At 40.2% G+C, this 14,791-nt stretch overlaps 1 protein-coding gene across 1 annotated transcript in view; it reads left to right on the top strand.

The window, feature by feature from the left end:
• OCA2 (OCA2 melanosomal transmembrane protein) overlaps positions 1 to 14,791 on the top strand; it is a 184,945-nt gene that overhangs the window by 44,755 nt on the left and 125,399 nt on the right. Inside the window, exons 9-12 of the mRNA XM_059822678.1 lie at positions 11,490 to 11,561; positions 12,426 to 12,491; positions 13,554 to 13,610; positions 14,630 to 14,754. Of these exons, the coding sequence (XP_059678661.1) occupies positions 11,490 to 11,561; positions 12,426 to 12,491; positions 13,554 to 13,610; positions 14,630 to 14,754 (320 nt within the window). The remainder of the gene's footprint in view (positions 1 to 11,489; positions 11,562 to 12,425; positions 12,492 to 13,553; positions 13,611 to 14,629; positions 14,755 to 14,791) is intronic.

Genomic DNA, 14,791 nt, shown 5'->3' with positions numbered 1-14,791 from the left:
ATTAAGAACTTAATAGGAAAAAATTGCCACTGGATGGTGCTGCTTGCTATTCTAAGGACTCGATAGGATTGTCTGCTTTAAAAGATGCTGTCACCCAGGCTCCACTTTTTGCAGAACGCTATTTTTTGAAATAACAGGAGTCATATTTTCAACACTAAGTGTAAAAACTAATTTCCAAATGTCCATTTTCTATTTTGTATTGCCTTTAAAAACTAATTTTGAACTGTATTTTGTTCAATTTGTGAAAGACTGTCAAGCACAAATGTGTTGCCCTGCCTTGCATACAATGTATGTTACGAGTTGATTTTTTTTTCCCTTTCTGTTTGAGACAGGCGCTAGAACATTAAATTAGCTTAATTGAATGCTACTGTTCAGCTTCTACCCTGCCTATGGCAACCAGCGGGGTAGAGAGCCATGAAGTCTTAAAATTTTAACAAGGTGTTAGAACACACATACACTTCTAATGCACACAAACAGGGATGAGAATCGCTCAGCTTCTTTTGGAGTCTCAAATGATGTCTTCCTTCAGCAAGGAATGAACAAACATGAGAGAGTGTAGGGGGCAGGCTTGGAGGAAGATGTGATGGCATGATCTAAAGAAGAAAAGAAATCCAGAGAAAAAACTAGAGTGAGAAAGAGAGGAGATGTCAGGAGTGAAAGACTCTCCAGAGGATCTGCTGGCTAGAGCAGATAGCTCCCTGTGAAGGTAATGTGAGTGTTGCAGTTTGCCGTACTGTTGTTCATAGAGCATGGCTGTAATTCTGTATGGTCATATTACCCTACTGTTAAAAGAAGGCTGACAAAGATTCACACAGGGAAAGTAAAATAGGTTTGCCCCTCACTTTTGTGATTTGCTCCATGTAATTTCTTTACTAGAAATTCACAGCCTCATTAGTCTTGAGGATGCTGAGATAACTGGGGAAATACAGATGGTGGCATCTTCTTCAGTTTCAGAAAACATTCTGAAACTGCAAATATAATGGGGGGGGGGTGGTGGTGGTGGTGGTGTCCTGCAGTCCTCACGAACAATGCTTTTAGGACATAAAAATCAGGGTGTGCACTGAGAATGGTTTTAAGGCACATGGAGTGGATGGAGTCAGCAAAGCCTGCTGTGTTAGGTGCTGGAGGACTGGACTGACCCTTGCAAAAGGGTTTTGCAAGACTGAAAGCTTGCGGCCAGGCCAGCCTGTTGATAATACAATGGCTTTGGTCATGTCAGCCCACAGTAGCGATTTGGTTTATCATCTAGGCAGCAACATTAGTCCTTTATTGGCTCGTGATCAGCTCTCTCTACTTTATTCATACAGCAAATGTTTTTTGTAGCTAAAATATTACAGGACTGAGATGCCCTGGCACAGAAAAATGACCACCATCCTGTCTTTCCACAGGGCTCCACTTTCTATTAATTTGACCTGACTCAAGGCCCTGATTTACAGCACATCATAGAATCACTGAGGTTGGAAAAGACCTGTAAGATCATCAAGTCCAACCACCAACCCAACTCCACCATGCTCACTAAACCATGTCCTGTAATGCCACTTCCACATGTTCCTTGAAAGCCTCCATGAGCCATCAGCTCATTTATCTCCATGTGCCTCTGTCCAATTTCATGTTAAGACAAAAACCCCAAACTCATAGCAAATAAAAAGAATCACTTTTAAAACTTTACTCTGAGGAGCTCTCAAACTGTCAGATGTTACTGGTTTTTCCCTTTCCGGTGTTTTCTGGAGGTGTATAAAAGTAATTTTCTTACATCAGAGCCATCCCAACAGGTAGGGGCTGGAAAACATCCACCTATGGCTTTAATGACATAGATATGACAGACTCCTCTTTTTTGTATGAATCCGATAAAAATATTTACTAGGTATGATGCAATACCTTTTTATCTCTAGTTCTCATTAGCAATATTCTGAGCTGGAAGGTTATTACAAAACCAGACTCAACTTAGAAGTCAAGCAGTTATTTCAACCCTCATCATATAGGAATAAACCCTTTTCTGGATCCCCTGGCCAACACCTGTACAAATGCTGTTTCCCTCCTTCCTTCCCGACTCTACTCTTTTCTCCAGTTTTGCTTTTCCCCTGAGCTTCTGAGGCACGAAAATACAAGGGTTTCAGTAGTCTTGCTCATCTCACACAGTAAGGATATATTTATCCTTGCATCATTCAAGGGCTACTTTGAACCAGTTAATGCAAAGTCACATATCAGCACGAAGCTTTAGCCCATTCAGTTTTCTCTACAAACAGCAAGCAATGATGTCACTCAGGAAGAAAGCTCATAGACAGTGAAAAGATTGCAAATTATGCACACTGTTCATTCTTTGATAGAGCTATGGAGTAACAAATACTTTTGCAGAATCTAGAATCAGCTTACAGATTTTCTATACAGAACAGGGGAATGAATTAATCAGATAATTTATTCACAGAAAATAATTTGATCTCCTTAAGTATCTCTCTCTCTCCTTTTATGCATTGTGTTTTACATATAGAAAGGATTGATGTCAGCTGGTGAAAATTGATGTAGTTACTTAATGATAGAATTTCAGGGCTGTCTTTCCTAGAAAAAACTCCCAAGATATCCCTACCTTTTATTTCTTAGCCTGTTCAGTCAACATACCACAGGAGTAAAAGTGAACTAACACAGGCGTTAACTTGTCTTGGATACCATATAGTATTACTTTTAATCACCTTCTATTTAAGACAATCATTTTGTGTACTGTCATCTTATATTTTGAGACATTGCATTAGGAAGTGGGAAATTGCTGCCTTCTATGCCTTTCCCTAAGGCAGGGTTGTTTATAGCATGACTTTCTCCACTGACATTGAATCAGAACAAGTAATTTGGCACACTATGTGAGTGAAAATGGGTATTATAGCAGAATGTCATAGATGGGTGCTTTCATACCTTGGGGTTGTGTAGATGTTCTTCAGGAGTTACGCAGTTTGCTATAGAATCTAATGTTTCTATTTTAAAAAAACAAGTCCTCAAGGGTTGGGAATTTGTCAGTAAAAAGAGCTTGTTGAATGTATATTGTAGATGTTATTTTCACAGAGTTACAGGGATCAGCCGTTTATTGTGTGATTAATAAGAATGCATGTTAATACTAAAATATGCAGTCTGTGTTCTTAACTGATCTTGGGCACATATTTAATGCATATTGTAGTACTATTACACTGAATCACCACTGAATTGTAAAAATGAGTAAGCTGTTGGTCCAGGGTTTTTGGTTTTTTTCCAAGCATACTTATGTACAGTGATGCGGTTTTGACATGTTTTGACTTACAAAAATGAGCTTAGTAATAAGATTTTACAGAAATTTAACCTAAAGTCTTATTTTATTATTTGCATGGCTGCATGTATAGAATACATATAGACAGTGTTCTAATCTGTAGACAAAGATATAAATAGCTGTTCTTGCTTTCACTGATTTTTGTGATGCTTGTAGTTACTTCGGGATCATCTTTCAGCAGCTGTACCCTACGTGCTTGCCTGAAGAGTTACTTTAGTCTCTCCCTGAATACTGCATCAGTATAAGGCATACTTTCTAAACTATGTCAAGCAACTCCCTTTTGCTTCATTAAAATCCCTACAGAATTTACTTGCTATTGCTTAAGTAAGTAATTCTAAGGCAATTAATTTTCCGTTATTATTAATTTTGCACTAGCTGTGGAGACACATCCCCTGTAAGGGGCTCCCATGTGCTGGGAAGAGTGCCCTGCAGCTGAAGAAGCTGCAGAACTGCTTCTGCAGAGCTCACGTAGGGAGCAAACCAAGGGGAGGAAGGCGAGGAGGTAAAGCATTAGCATCACCAGATGAAGGGGGGGTACGCCTTCACTAACTGGTACTGGTTAGATGGTCCCTTTAATACAGGCGAGCATGAAGAAAATCGAGTAAATATGGCTGGCTCCATTGACCGTCCTTTTCTGCTGCTCTGATCTCGTCTGTGTGTGACTGTATCCTGTATTTCTAGTCTATTGGTTTATATTCTGTGCAGATTATGCATTTTGCCAGAAGTAAAGTAAATTCTCATGAACTGAGCATTTGATGCCATTCATCTTTGAAGTGGATCTACTACAGGGCAGAATTCAAAGTATTGCAAGGCTTTTTTTGACCCTTGTTGTTTTATAACATAAGCCCAAATTTTCATTTCTGTTGCTTAACAGAGTTAGGAAAAATTACGTAAATTAGTTAGCTAAGTTACCACTGTTTTTCTGCAAATTTCGGTTTTGATTTCAGCTTCTGATGCCAGTTTCAGGCTTTGGTGTTAATTTTCCAAAGCATAAGTGGATCATATATGTGTAACGTGAAAGACTGAAGTTTTCTCTGTATCCTGCTAAAACAGCTGGAATAGTCCAGGGCAATGCAGACCACCAAAATTTATAAAGTACATGACAGCAAATGATAAGATAATCTCCATTAAGGGATCTGACTGAGAAACACATTTCCAGAGGCAGTCAGGCTAATACTGTCTTGATTATCTTTAGGAAAAACAAACTCTTTGTCTTTGAAAAAAAGCCTCTTCCACTGCTGAGGATATCTTCTTTTAACCCAATAAACCCTTATTAAAACATAAAAAGGAATAGATATAAAACATAAAGTCAGAAAAAAAGCTACCCTAGAGCAAATTTTACTCCCCTTCTCTCCTTCCCTGTCCCCTGAGAATAAAGAATTGAACTAGAGACTTTATAGAATCTAAGAGGGATTTAGCTGTTGATTTTATAGGGAAGGTCTCAGCTACTCTGGAGGCAGGTGGAAAATGCATAAAACCCATATGTGGATATAGGCTTGGGAATAACTGCCTCCTGTTGAAAAGCAGCAATGCTGCCACTCTATCAAATGAAAATTAATTTCTCAGTAAAAGAAGTAGTTTAACGCAACAGGCTTCACTGGAGAAAGAATGGGTAAGAAATGAATTGAGGCTGCATTTGAAGCTTTACATTAAAGTCACCGACACTCATCTTTCAACTGCCATTTATCACTTATAAAGAAGGACTTGTGGAAATAAAATATTTGGTATGATGTATCATTTATCAAGTATCTTCAGAAGCACATTTTGGAAATATGCATGCCCTGGATTTGAGCTGGGAAATGTATGCTCTGAAATAGCATACAGGTCACCATTCAATTGGCTTCTAAATAATTTCCTTTTACTGGACAAGATAAAGTGTTTGGAATTTTGAATAATTTTTATAAGGATGCTGTTGCAGTCTACCAAAAGATTTGATGAACTCTGTGCAAACACTCCAAAGCATTTTCAAATAGATAAAGAAATTTAAATCTGGAGAAGACCTAGGTTGTCTAAATCCAGTTTGCATTATAGCTCTGGAAATGTATGTTTTTAATTAATATCAAGCACAAAGACCTGTGGGGTAAATTATTTGGGTTGCTTTCATTTCTTGCCTTAATTTTAACAACTCAATTAAGAGTATGGAAACTATCAGAACCAGCATTCAGCACATTGTGTTTAACACACAGCAGGGAATCATGAGGAGCTTTCTACAGATAATTATGAAACAAAATTGCTGTAGAAGTTTTTCCTAATCTTTGCCCCTTCTCAATTGACACTACAGGGACTCAGGAAAAAAAGGAGAGTTTATCACCTTTGGAAGAAGGGGCAGGCAACTGAAGAAGAGTACAAGGATCTCGTTAGGTCATGCAGAGGGGGAATTAGAAAGGCAAAAGCCCAGCTAGAGCTCAGTCTGACCAGGGTCATAAGGGATAACAAAAAATGCTTCTAGAAATACATTAACAACAAAAAGAGAGCCAAGGAGAATCTCCATCCTTTACTGGATGCAGGAGGGAACATTGTCACCAAGGATGAGGAAAAGGCTGAGGTACTTAAGGCCTTTGTTTTAGCCAGACCAAGTATCCTCAGGCTATTCAGCTCCCTGAGCTGGAAGACAAGGATGGAGTGCAAAATAAACTCCCCGTGATCCAGGAGGAAGCAGTTAACGACCTGCTATGCCTCCTGGACACTCACAAGTCTATGGGGCCTGATGGCATCCACCCAAGGGTACTGAGGGAGCTGGCGGAGAAGCTTGCCAAGCCACTCGCCATCATGTATCAACAGTCCTGGTTAACAGGGGAGGACCCGGACGACTGGAGGCTTGCCGACATGACGCCCATCTACAAAAAGTTCCGGAAGGAGGATCCGGGGAACTGTCCTGTCAGCCCGACCTCGGTGCAGGGAAAGATTATGGAGAGGCTCATCTTGAGGGCGCTCACGGGGCACGTGCAGGATAACCAAGGGATCAGGCCCAGCCAGCACGGGTTCATGAAGGGCAGGTCCTGCTTGACCAACCTGATCTCCTTCTATGACCAGGTGACCCACCTAGTAGATGAGGGGAAGGCTGTTGACACTGTCTACCTGGACTTCAGTAAAGCTTTTGACACTGTCCTCCACAGTATTCTCCTGGAGAAGCTGGTGACTCGTGGCTTAGACAGGTGCACTCTTCTCTGGGTTAAAAACTGGCTGGACGGCCGAGCCCAGAGGGTCGTGATGAATGGAGCGAAATCCAGTTGGCGGCCGGTCACAAGTGGTGTCCCCCAGGGCTCAGTTTTGGGACCGGTCTTGTTTAATATATTTTATCGATGATCTGGATGAGGGGATTGAGTGCACCCTCAGCAAGTTTGCAGATGACGCTAAGTTGGGCGGGAGTGTTGATCTGCTCAAGGGTAGGAAGGCTCTGCAGAGGGATCTGGACAGGCTGGATCGATGGGCCCAGGCCAATTTTATGTGGTTCAACAAGGCCAAGTGCCGGGTCCTGCACTTGGGTCACAACAACCCCAGGCAACCCCAGGCAACAGGCTTCGGGATGAGTGTCTGGAAGGCTGCCCGTCGGAAAAGGACCTGGGGGTGTTGATCGACAGCCGGCTGAATATGAGCCAGCAGTGTGCCCAGGTGGCCAAGAAGGCCAACGGCATCCTGGCTTGTATCAGACACAGTGTGGCCAGCAGGAGTAGGGAGGTGATTGTGCCCCTGTACTCGGTGCCCCTGCACCTCGAATACTATGTTCAGCTTGGGGTCCATCACTACAAGAAGGACATTGAGGTGCTGGGGCATGACCAGAGAAAGGCGATGAAGCTGGTGAGGAGTCTGGAGCACAAGTCTTATGAGGAGTGGCTGAGGGAACTGGTGTTGTTCAGTCTGAAGAAGAGGAGGCTGAGGGAGACCTCATCGCTCTCTACAATTACCTTGAAGAGGTGGGTGTCGGTCTCTTCTCCCAAGTGACGAGTGACAGGACAAGAGGAAATGGCCTCAAGTTGTGCCAGGGGAGGTTTAGACTGGATATTAGGAGAGATTTCTTTACTGAGAGAGTGGTGAAGCATTGGAACAGGCTGTCCAGGGAAGTGGTGGAGTCACCCTCCCTGGAGGTGTTCAAGGAAAGTGTAGATGAGGCATTGTGGGACATGGTTTAATGGGCATGGTGGTGTTGGGTTGATGGACTTGATGATTTTACAGGTCTTTTCCAACCTTAGTGATTCTGTGATTCAGCATGATGCTGTGATGTTGCTATCACCACACCTACACTATTGATGTTGTTTTTAATATCCTCCATTGTTGCAGCTTTGGGTGTTTTCATTACTTATATAAAATTCTGTAAATATCCATTCCCTTTTTTGAAATCTTTTCAGCTCTCAGCCTAGTGATACTCAGTATCAGTGAGCTCTATTACAGAGTCGTGCATTGTAAAGAGTGAAATCTGGGCTGCATTATTTTCAGTAGCAGTTTGTATTGAGATAACTGTCCCTTTGTAAAAGGCAAGCACCATCCTTTGCTGTTTCATTAAGTCAGCACTGCTAGGCATTCTTCAGACAAAAATAAAGATGATGTTGATAGTGAAGATGCCCCTTTTGTGAAGAGATTATAAGGGTTGTAGTTGGGTTGGGAGGCAGGGAGTTCTAGCATGCAAACTGATAGACTAAAACCTTTATATGTTCCTCATCTGTTCTGCCTTTTTTGTCTCAATGGCCATCGCTTGTTTTTTTTAAGGAATCTTTCCAGGAAATGAGGCAAGGAACTTTTATAATAAGTGTATCTTGCAGAGTGTGCTAAAACTGACTGAATCATTCAAATGTGGGGATCCAATTGTGGGATGGAAGAAATGAGTGAAAAGAAAATAAGAGGTCACTTTGGCATGTGGCTTTGACAGAATGAGAAGGGCCAGAGAGGATGGGAGCTTGTGAGGAGGTATTTATGTACAAGAGAGTGGAAATGGAAATAAATCTCTGAGTTGCTTCAGGAGGCCATAACCAGGTATCTCTGACACCAGAAGTCTACTTACAGTGGCTGGATTGACCAGCGCTTAGGACTGTAGCCTTGGACTTACTACCTGAGTTTGGTCACCCATGCTACTGAAGTAACATTTGGCCCATCATTTCCCTCTGCTTCCATTCCTAGCTTGTAAAATGAAAACTCTACCCAGTCAGGCTAATACAGCCAACCCAAATTTATGATCTCATAGGCAATTCATATTTGAAAGAGAAACTCGTTATTAATTGGAGTTCTTTCGTTGTAATCGTCTTTGCTTACTAGAGAATGCACAAAGGTATGCACCTTCTCGAGCACAAGAAGGATCAGATGAGTACACATAATTTCTCACTTCATCTTTCATAATGTCTTTAGAGTCAAAAGTCCACCAAATCTCTCAGCTTTCCTGGGGTTTAATCTCTGTGTTAATTTATTTCTGAGCTCTTTTCATACTGTACCCGAGCTTTTGTTTATGGATGCACTCTGAGATTCATCCTGAAACGATTTTCATCCACCTTCCAGACTGTGAAAGGTTTTGGATCAGGTCTGTACTATTTTCCCAAAGAATAATAACAGAATTTTAGTTAATATAATGCTCTCCAAATGTGCATTAGATGGAACTGTGGTTCAAAGAGTGTCACAGCTTATAACCTGTATCTCTCTATTTCTCCATTTGTAAGTTTTTGAAAATGCCTTTACAAATATATTATTTGTTTGGGGTTTGCTTTATGTGAAAAGAAAATTAGAGTAATCCATTCTTTCCTAAACCTCCCCAAAGCTCAACTTTTGAATATTTACATGATTTGGAGTTTACATAAGTGTGCTTTCTAGGCTTTATGTTACTGTATAACTTCCATTTGTTAGTTTGCTGGACTGAAGAGTTGTACATTTGACAAGTTTTTTGTAATAGAGCGTTGCACCTGAATAGTCTCTGTTCCTTCTTCAGGATATACTTTTGTATATCCTTCTCGAAAAATCACCAAGATGAAGGAACTGACAGATGACTCAATTCGTATAGCAATTTTTCCCATCTTTCTGCAGAATTTAAAGTAAATTTCACCCATAGGTGACAGCAAACTCCCGGAAAATGAAAATGCAGTCAACCCAATGTATGCAATTAAATATACAATGGTGACAGCAAAAATGTTTATGTGGATATATGCAAAAAATATAAAGCCAATCAAATCTCAAAAAACCCATGATATCTTTCTGAAAACTGCAAAAGAGCTGTCTAACGTGGGTGGTGATTAGATGAGGACAAAGCCTCCAGCCTGAGGATGGCTGAGGATTCCCCAGTAGCTTACCCTTGAACTTACTTTGCCCTAGTAAGAAGCTGATCTCCTTCCCTAACTGACATCTCTGCTTCATGTCTTTTATTGGAGAGAACTGTAAGGTCTAATTGCTGCACCCCGTTGCCAGCCGCAAGAACTCTTGAATGTTATCGAATGCTCCCACCTTTGCAGAATCAGAAGGGCCATATACATGTGTGCTCATATCGATGCTTTGAAACTGGAAATCAAAGATGAGACATTGACTCATCACACACATTTCTGTGGGAGCTGGTGGGAGCTGTAATCTGTGCTATGTACTTTTAGGGCATTAGGACATACAGAATCACAGAATCACAGAATCAGTACGGTTGGAAAAGACCTGTAAGATCATCGAGTCCAACCTGGGGGGGGGGGGGGGGGGAAAACCTTGGTCTGATCTCCTGCTTATCACTATCAATAGGTTATTCTCCAGTGCATTTTGAAGAAAAATATAGGAGAATGAGACAGATTTTTCTTTTGACCCCTAAATTAGTCTTTTATATATTTATTTTTCTAGTAATTTGGTAAATAACTTAGTTGTTTACCATTACTGTTAAAAAATTATGTTCAAGGAGAAAAAACAAAGCCAAATCTTTCCTTTTTTCTTTTCCTTTACAAGCAGGCCAGAGGGCTTTAAGATGTCCACATCCTATTGTTTCTTATCAGCAAAATATTTCTTATGAAATTAGCAGCAAATGAAATATTTCTAGACTGCCTTATTTCTTTCTCAGAAATAATTCTGACTTGTGTCTGAATAATATTTAAACACATTAATTAGTAAATGCTGTTAATTAGATTTGGTCTTTTGTAGTGTGATTTTCATTAATTACATTCTCACTTTTACTGAGTTATTTTACATAATCTGTGATCTTCCAGACATGGTGGATTAAATAACTACAAACGAGCACTTGGAGGAAAAAGCACATTTTCAGGGCATGCTTGCTTTTTTACTTTCTCTTTAAGAATTTTAAGTGCAATTTATTCATTAGATACATAGATGTGGACAAATGTCCATGTAGTATATAAATTGTTGTGGTATTAAATGTATGTCTGTGTTGTGGTCAGAGGTTTGGATGCTATTTTCAGATGAGTTTCTTGTATGCTAGAGAAACATTAGAGATAGAGGAGAAGCACCGTTCAAGGTTAAGTTAGGTATATACATTGGTGAAAGCAGCTTTTGAGGAACTGAGAAGACTGTGGCAGAGGTGTCCAGCAGATTTTAGCTGAAGCGTATGGCTTTTTTTTAAGCCAAAACACTTTGTAGAAAAAATGCTGATGTAAAAAACCACTTTATGAAGGAAGAAAACTCTGTGTGTGTGAGACAGAAAGCAGGTGCACAGGCTTGACAGATCTGTCTGTGTCCCAGACCATAAACTGGACCTGGAAACTCGAAGTCTAGTATGTCTATGTATGTGTAGGATGCATCTGCCCCAGGTCTGAGCTATTTGCTTGGGAATTGCTTTGTAGACATTGGAGATGAACAAGCACCTACAAAGAATGAGGTGGATCACCTCCTGGGCATGCATCTTCTTCCCATGGGCTGTGAAGGCAAGCCAACAGGACTAGGCTTTTTGATCCTTAAGTTAGGGAAGATTAATTGTTTTTCTTCTTGGGTCACCCGTTGGCAAATATAAGAAACTGGTGCTGAAGTCCCTTCTCTGCCTTGAGATCAGAGCTGAGACTTCCTAGCAGGGTTTCACAGAGGCATGCCTTTTTTTTTTTTTTTTTTTAAATGACATCCTATAGTCAGGCAATGTAATCAGCTATTCTCTAGTCAGGTCTTTCTGAAGGGGGATGGGGAAAAAAAAAAACCCAGACAAACCAAGAAAAGTATTAACTACAAGAATTCTTACCCTTTCGCCTTCTCCTCTTTAATAGTAAGGAGATGTTTAGAGGAGTTTCTGGTCAATTCTTCCCCTTTGTTGCAGATTGTTCACAGGACCCTTGCAGCCATGCTGGGCTCTTTGGCAGCTTTAGCTGCCTTAGCTACTGTTGGGGAGGTAAGTTATCATACTATAAGTGCTCACTTTGTTTCTGGGTATGATATCATAAATTTCCGTGTTTGCCCTGTTCTGACTGGGCACATGGCAGAGTGGTGATTTTTAAGAGAGAGATATGGTAGGGCAGATATTGGGACGTGGAAGCATCTTGGGGAAAACAAGTCAGCCTATGGGATAGACAAGAAGGGTAGAAAAAAGTCAGTTGATGCTATTTTGTTCTGATATTAGGAAGCTGAGTACAACCATTTTCAGCTTAATTCAGAGTTACTTTAACACTGTTATTTTCAGTAATGTTAGGTTACCAAGCAAATCTAAATGGAAATACATTGCTTTGTACTACCCTAAATAATGACACCTCATGCTTACATCTTCCAATCCTTTTGTTTCCCCCCTGCTTAGTCTTAGTTGATATTTAGTTAAAACTCTGATTGATTTTCTCTGTTTTTCTTGTAACTGGTCACCACATCATTGCTATGTTCCCTTAAAATCCCTCCAGTTTGTTCACAGGTGAAGTGGTATGCTTTTGTTCTCTTGCCAAAAAGGAAACTGGGGTGTAACATATAATTTGGTTATGTTTTATTTCTATAGCGTTACATAAGGAAAAACTAGATAAACCAATAGCCTAATGTAGGCTTTTGACAATGACCCATTTAGGATGCCAGCAGTACTTTGAATTAGTAATAGTAGTAGTAGTAATAGTGGTAATAATAAAGAGTCCTTTTTGTGTACCTTGTAGGAACACTTACTGATTTCCATCATAGCATATTTAAATGGTTCATCAATTAAATGGAGTTTATATTTCATAGCTAATCACAAGTTAGGTGTTTCATGGCATTCACTGGTAATTGTATTTTTTGATTGCAGAGGCCAAGTATGGTCAAAGTGGTGGAATGGATTGATTATGAGACACTGGCACTGCTGTTTGGAATGGTAACTAAAAAGTATCTTTTGCTCTAAATGTGCTGAAACAACCACATTCAATATAGAGATGTTTCCTGTTTAAACATTTTGTTGTACTTTACTGAGGCATGTTATGATGAAAATTTGGGCTGTAAGGGATTTATCAAAAAGGAGGATGATCAGACCTCTGAAGCAGCCTTTTGAAAACATTGATTCTTTTCCATTTTTTTTTTAAATCTGTAAAATCATGTTGATAAGATACTAAAATCATCCTTGAGATCTATAAACGGAAAGACCTGTTTAAGTGCCAATTATTGCCACTCTCATTTATCTTATTAATTTTGTTTACTCAAAACCTGCCTCAAAACACTCTGCTGGAAAAGTGGTTTTCTTTGTCTTAGTACTATGTTTGGAGGCAAAAAAGCAAACCAGAAATGGAGGAGAAATATGTGATTAGATTATAATCATATATTATTTTAATCACTTTTCCCAGAGATATTTATGGTAAAAAGTGCTATTAAGATCTAACACAAAATATACAATATACAGAGACAAAATTACAATTATCTGTTGCTGTTCCGAGCTTTTCTTGTTTCCTGACACTGCTTCCTGCTCCCCGCCTTCCCCACAGAGAAAGAAAGCAAAAAAAAATCTGTTGGGAACAAAGATGGAAGGACAGGAAACCTCCCAGAAATGTGCAAAAATGCAAGTAATTTTTGGAGCCTCTATCTTCTGCACTCTGTAGAGCATTACTACAGAAAGCAAACACACTTACTGGCTTTTCTTGATTAATGACATAAGGGAGATACATTGGGTACTTAATGTATGATGCCCACTTAGTCACTACAAATAAAATTCAACCAGACTAGTATGACATTTACAGACTGACTATGTTGAGAACTAAATTTCACCATATGATGCATTAACAAGAGTTATCTGGCAGCTGTAGTGGATATCCTAATATGAAGGTGATCAGATTCTCAGAGCTGTGTCAGATAGGAAGGACTTCTGTCATGATCACAAACTACATTGCTTTGTTTTTGTGTAATAATTCAGTTGTAAGCTGTTCTCTTTTTCGTATTATTTTGGTAGATGGTTTTGGTGGCCATATTTTCGGAGACTGGATTCTTTGACTACTGTGCAGTAAAGGTAGGCTTGTTTCGGTAGTTTTAATTATTCCTGGATTAATCAAGTTAGTATTTAATCAGATCTGTTACACCAAGCACTATCTTTGAAGAACATTTCTTAGGACAGTGTATGCTTACCACATTAGAAATGACAGTGGTCCACTAGTAATTTTGAAAAATCTCTTTGGGATGAAAGGAAGCCCTTAAAGCAATTCTGTTTCTACAAGACAAACGTAAAGGCCCCCAGTAGGGTACACAAGCATATGGACAATATAAAGCTGAGTTATTCCAGTGACTTCCCCAGGACTGCAGTTCTGTTGTAACTGAAATCTTTATTTATGCCTGACAGTAGGAGAGAGGAAATATGGGAACTACCATTAGCTTTACAATCACACGTGAAGAATGGCCACAGACCTTTGCACAGCAGCAGAACCAAAGATTACATGAAAAGAGTAATTTTGATGGATTGGTTGTAAAGCAAGTATTACGCATGGTGAGGGAGTCCTTCAGCTGCTGCAAGCTTAATTTTCTTGAGAAGGGTGCAAAGAAAGAAAACCAAAGTGGCAAGGAGGACCGTGTGGAGCACAGAACCCCTAAACAAAACATGCGTGGATGCAACCCCTGCCTACACAGATGCCCAGATTGTGTAGCCCCAGCAGTGTTGCTCTGAGGATGGGGAAGGTGTCCCACCGTGTGGAGGGGGTGGGAGGTCTGAACCGCATTAGTCCACCCAGGCATGCGGGCAGAAGATGGGGGCTCAGCCCTGCTCCTGCCACAGACCCCTTTCATGCCTGATGGCGCATGGTGTCTTCAGACTTGTTTCTTTCTCTGCATGATGGAAATGTTTGCCCACTTGGAGACGTTTTCTTGCTAAATTAATTAATATTGGAGAGGGTGCTGTTGGAGGTGCACGGAGTAGTAAATGCTCTGAGCTCACTGTTGCCTCATCTTTGGTGAAGTTGTTTTAACTATCATTTTTTGAAAACTAAGCTGGAGTGATCTAGCCCCTTAATTTTGTTTCTATTTATTTGTTTTTATTAGGCTTATCGATTCTCTAGAGGCAAGGTGTGGGCCATGATTACGCTTCTTTGCCTCATTGCTGCAATTCTGTCTGCATTTTTGGACAACGTTACCACTATGCTGCTCTTTACTCCAGTAACCATAAGGTACTTTATTGTTATGGTTTTGGACTCGGTCTTTTAT

Source organism: Gavia stellata, chromosome 1 (assembly GCF_030936135.1).
Source record: "Gavia stellata isolate bGavSte3 chromosome 1, bGavSte3.hap2, whole genome shotgun sequence".
In the NCBI taxonomy this organism is placed as follows: domain Eukaryota; kingdom Metazoa; phylum Chordata; class Aves; order Gaviiformes; family Gaviidae; genus Gavia; species Gavia stellata.
This window is presented reverse-complemented; position numbering and strand designations above follow the sequence as displayed.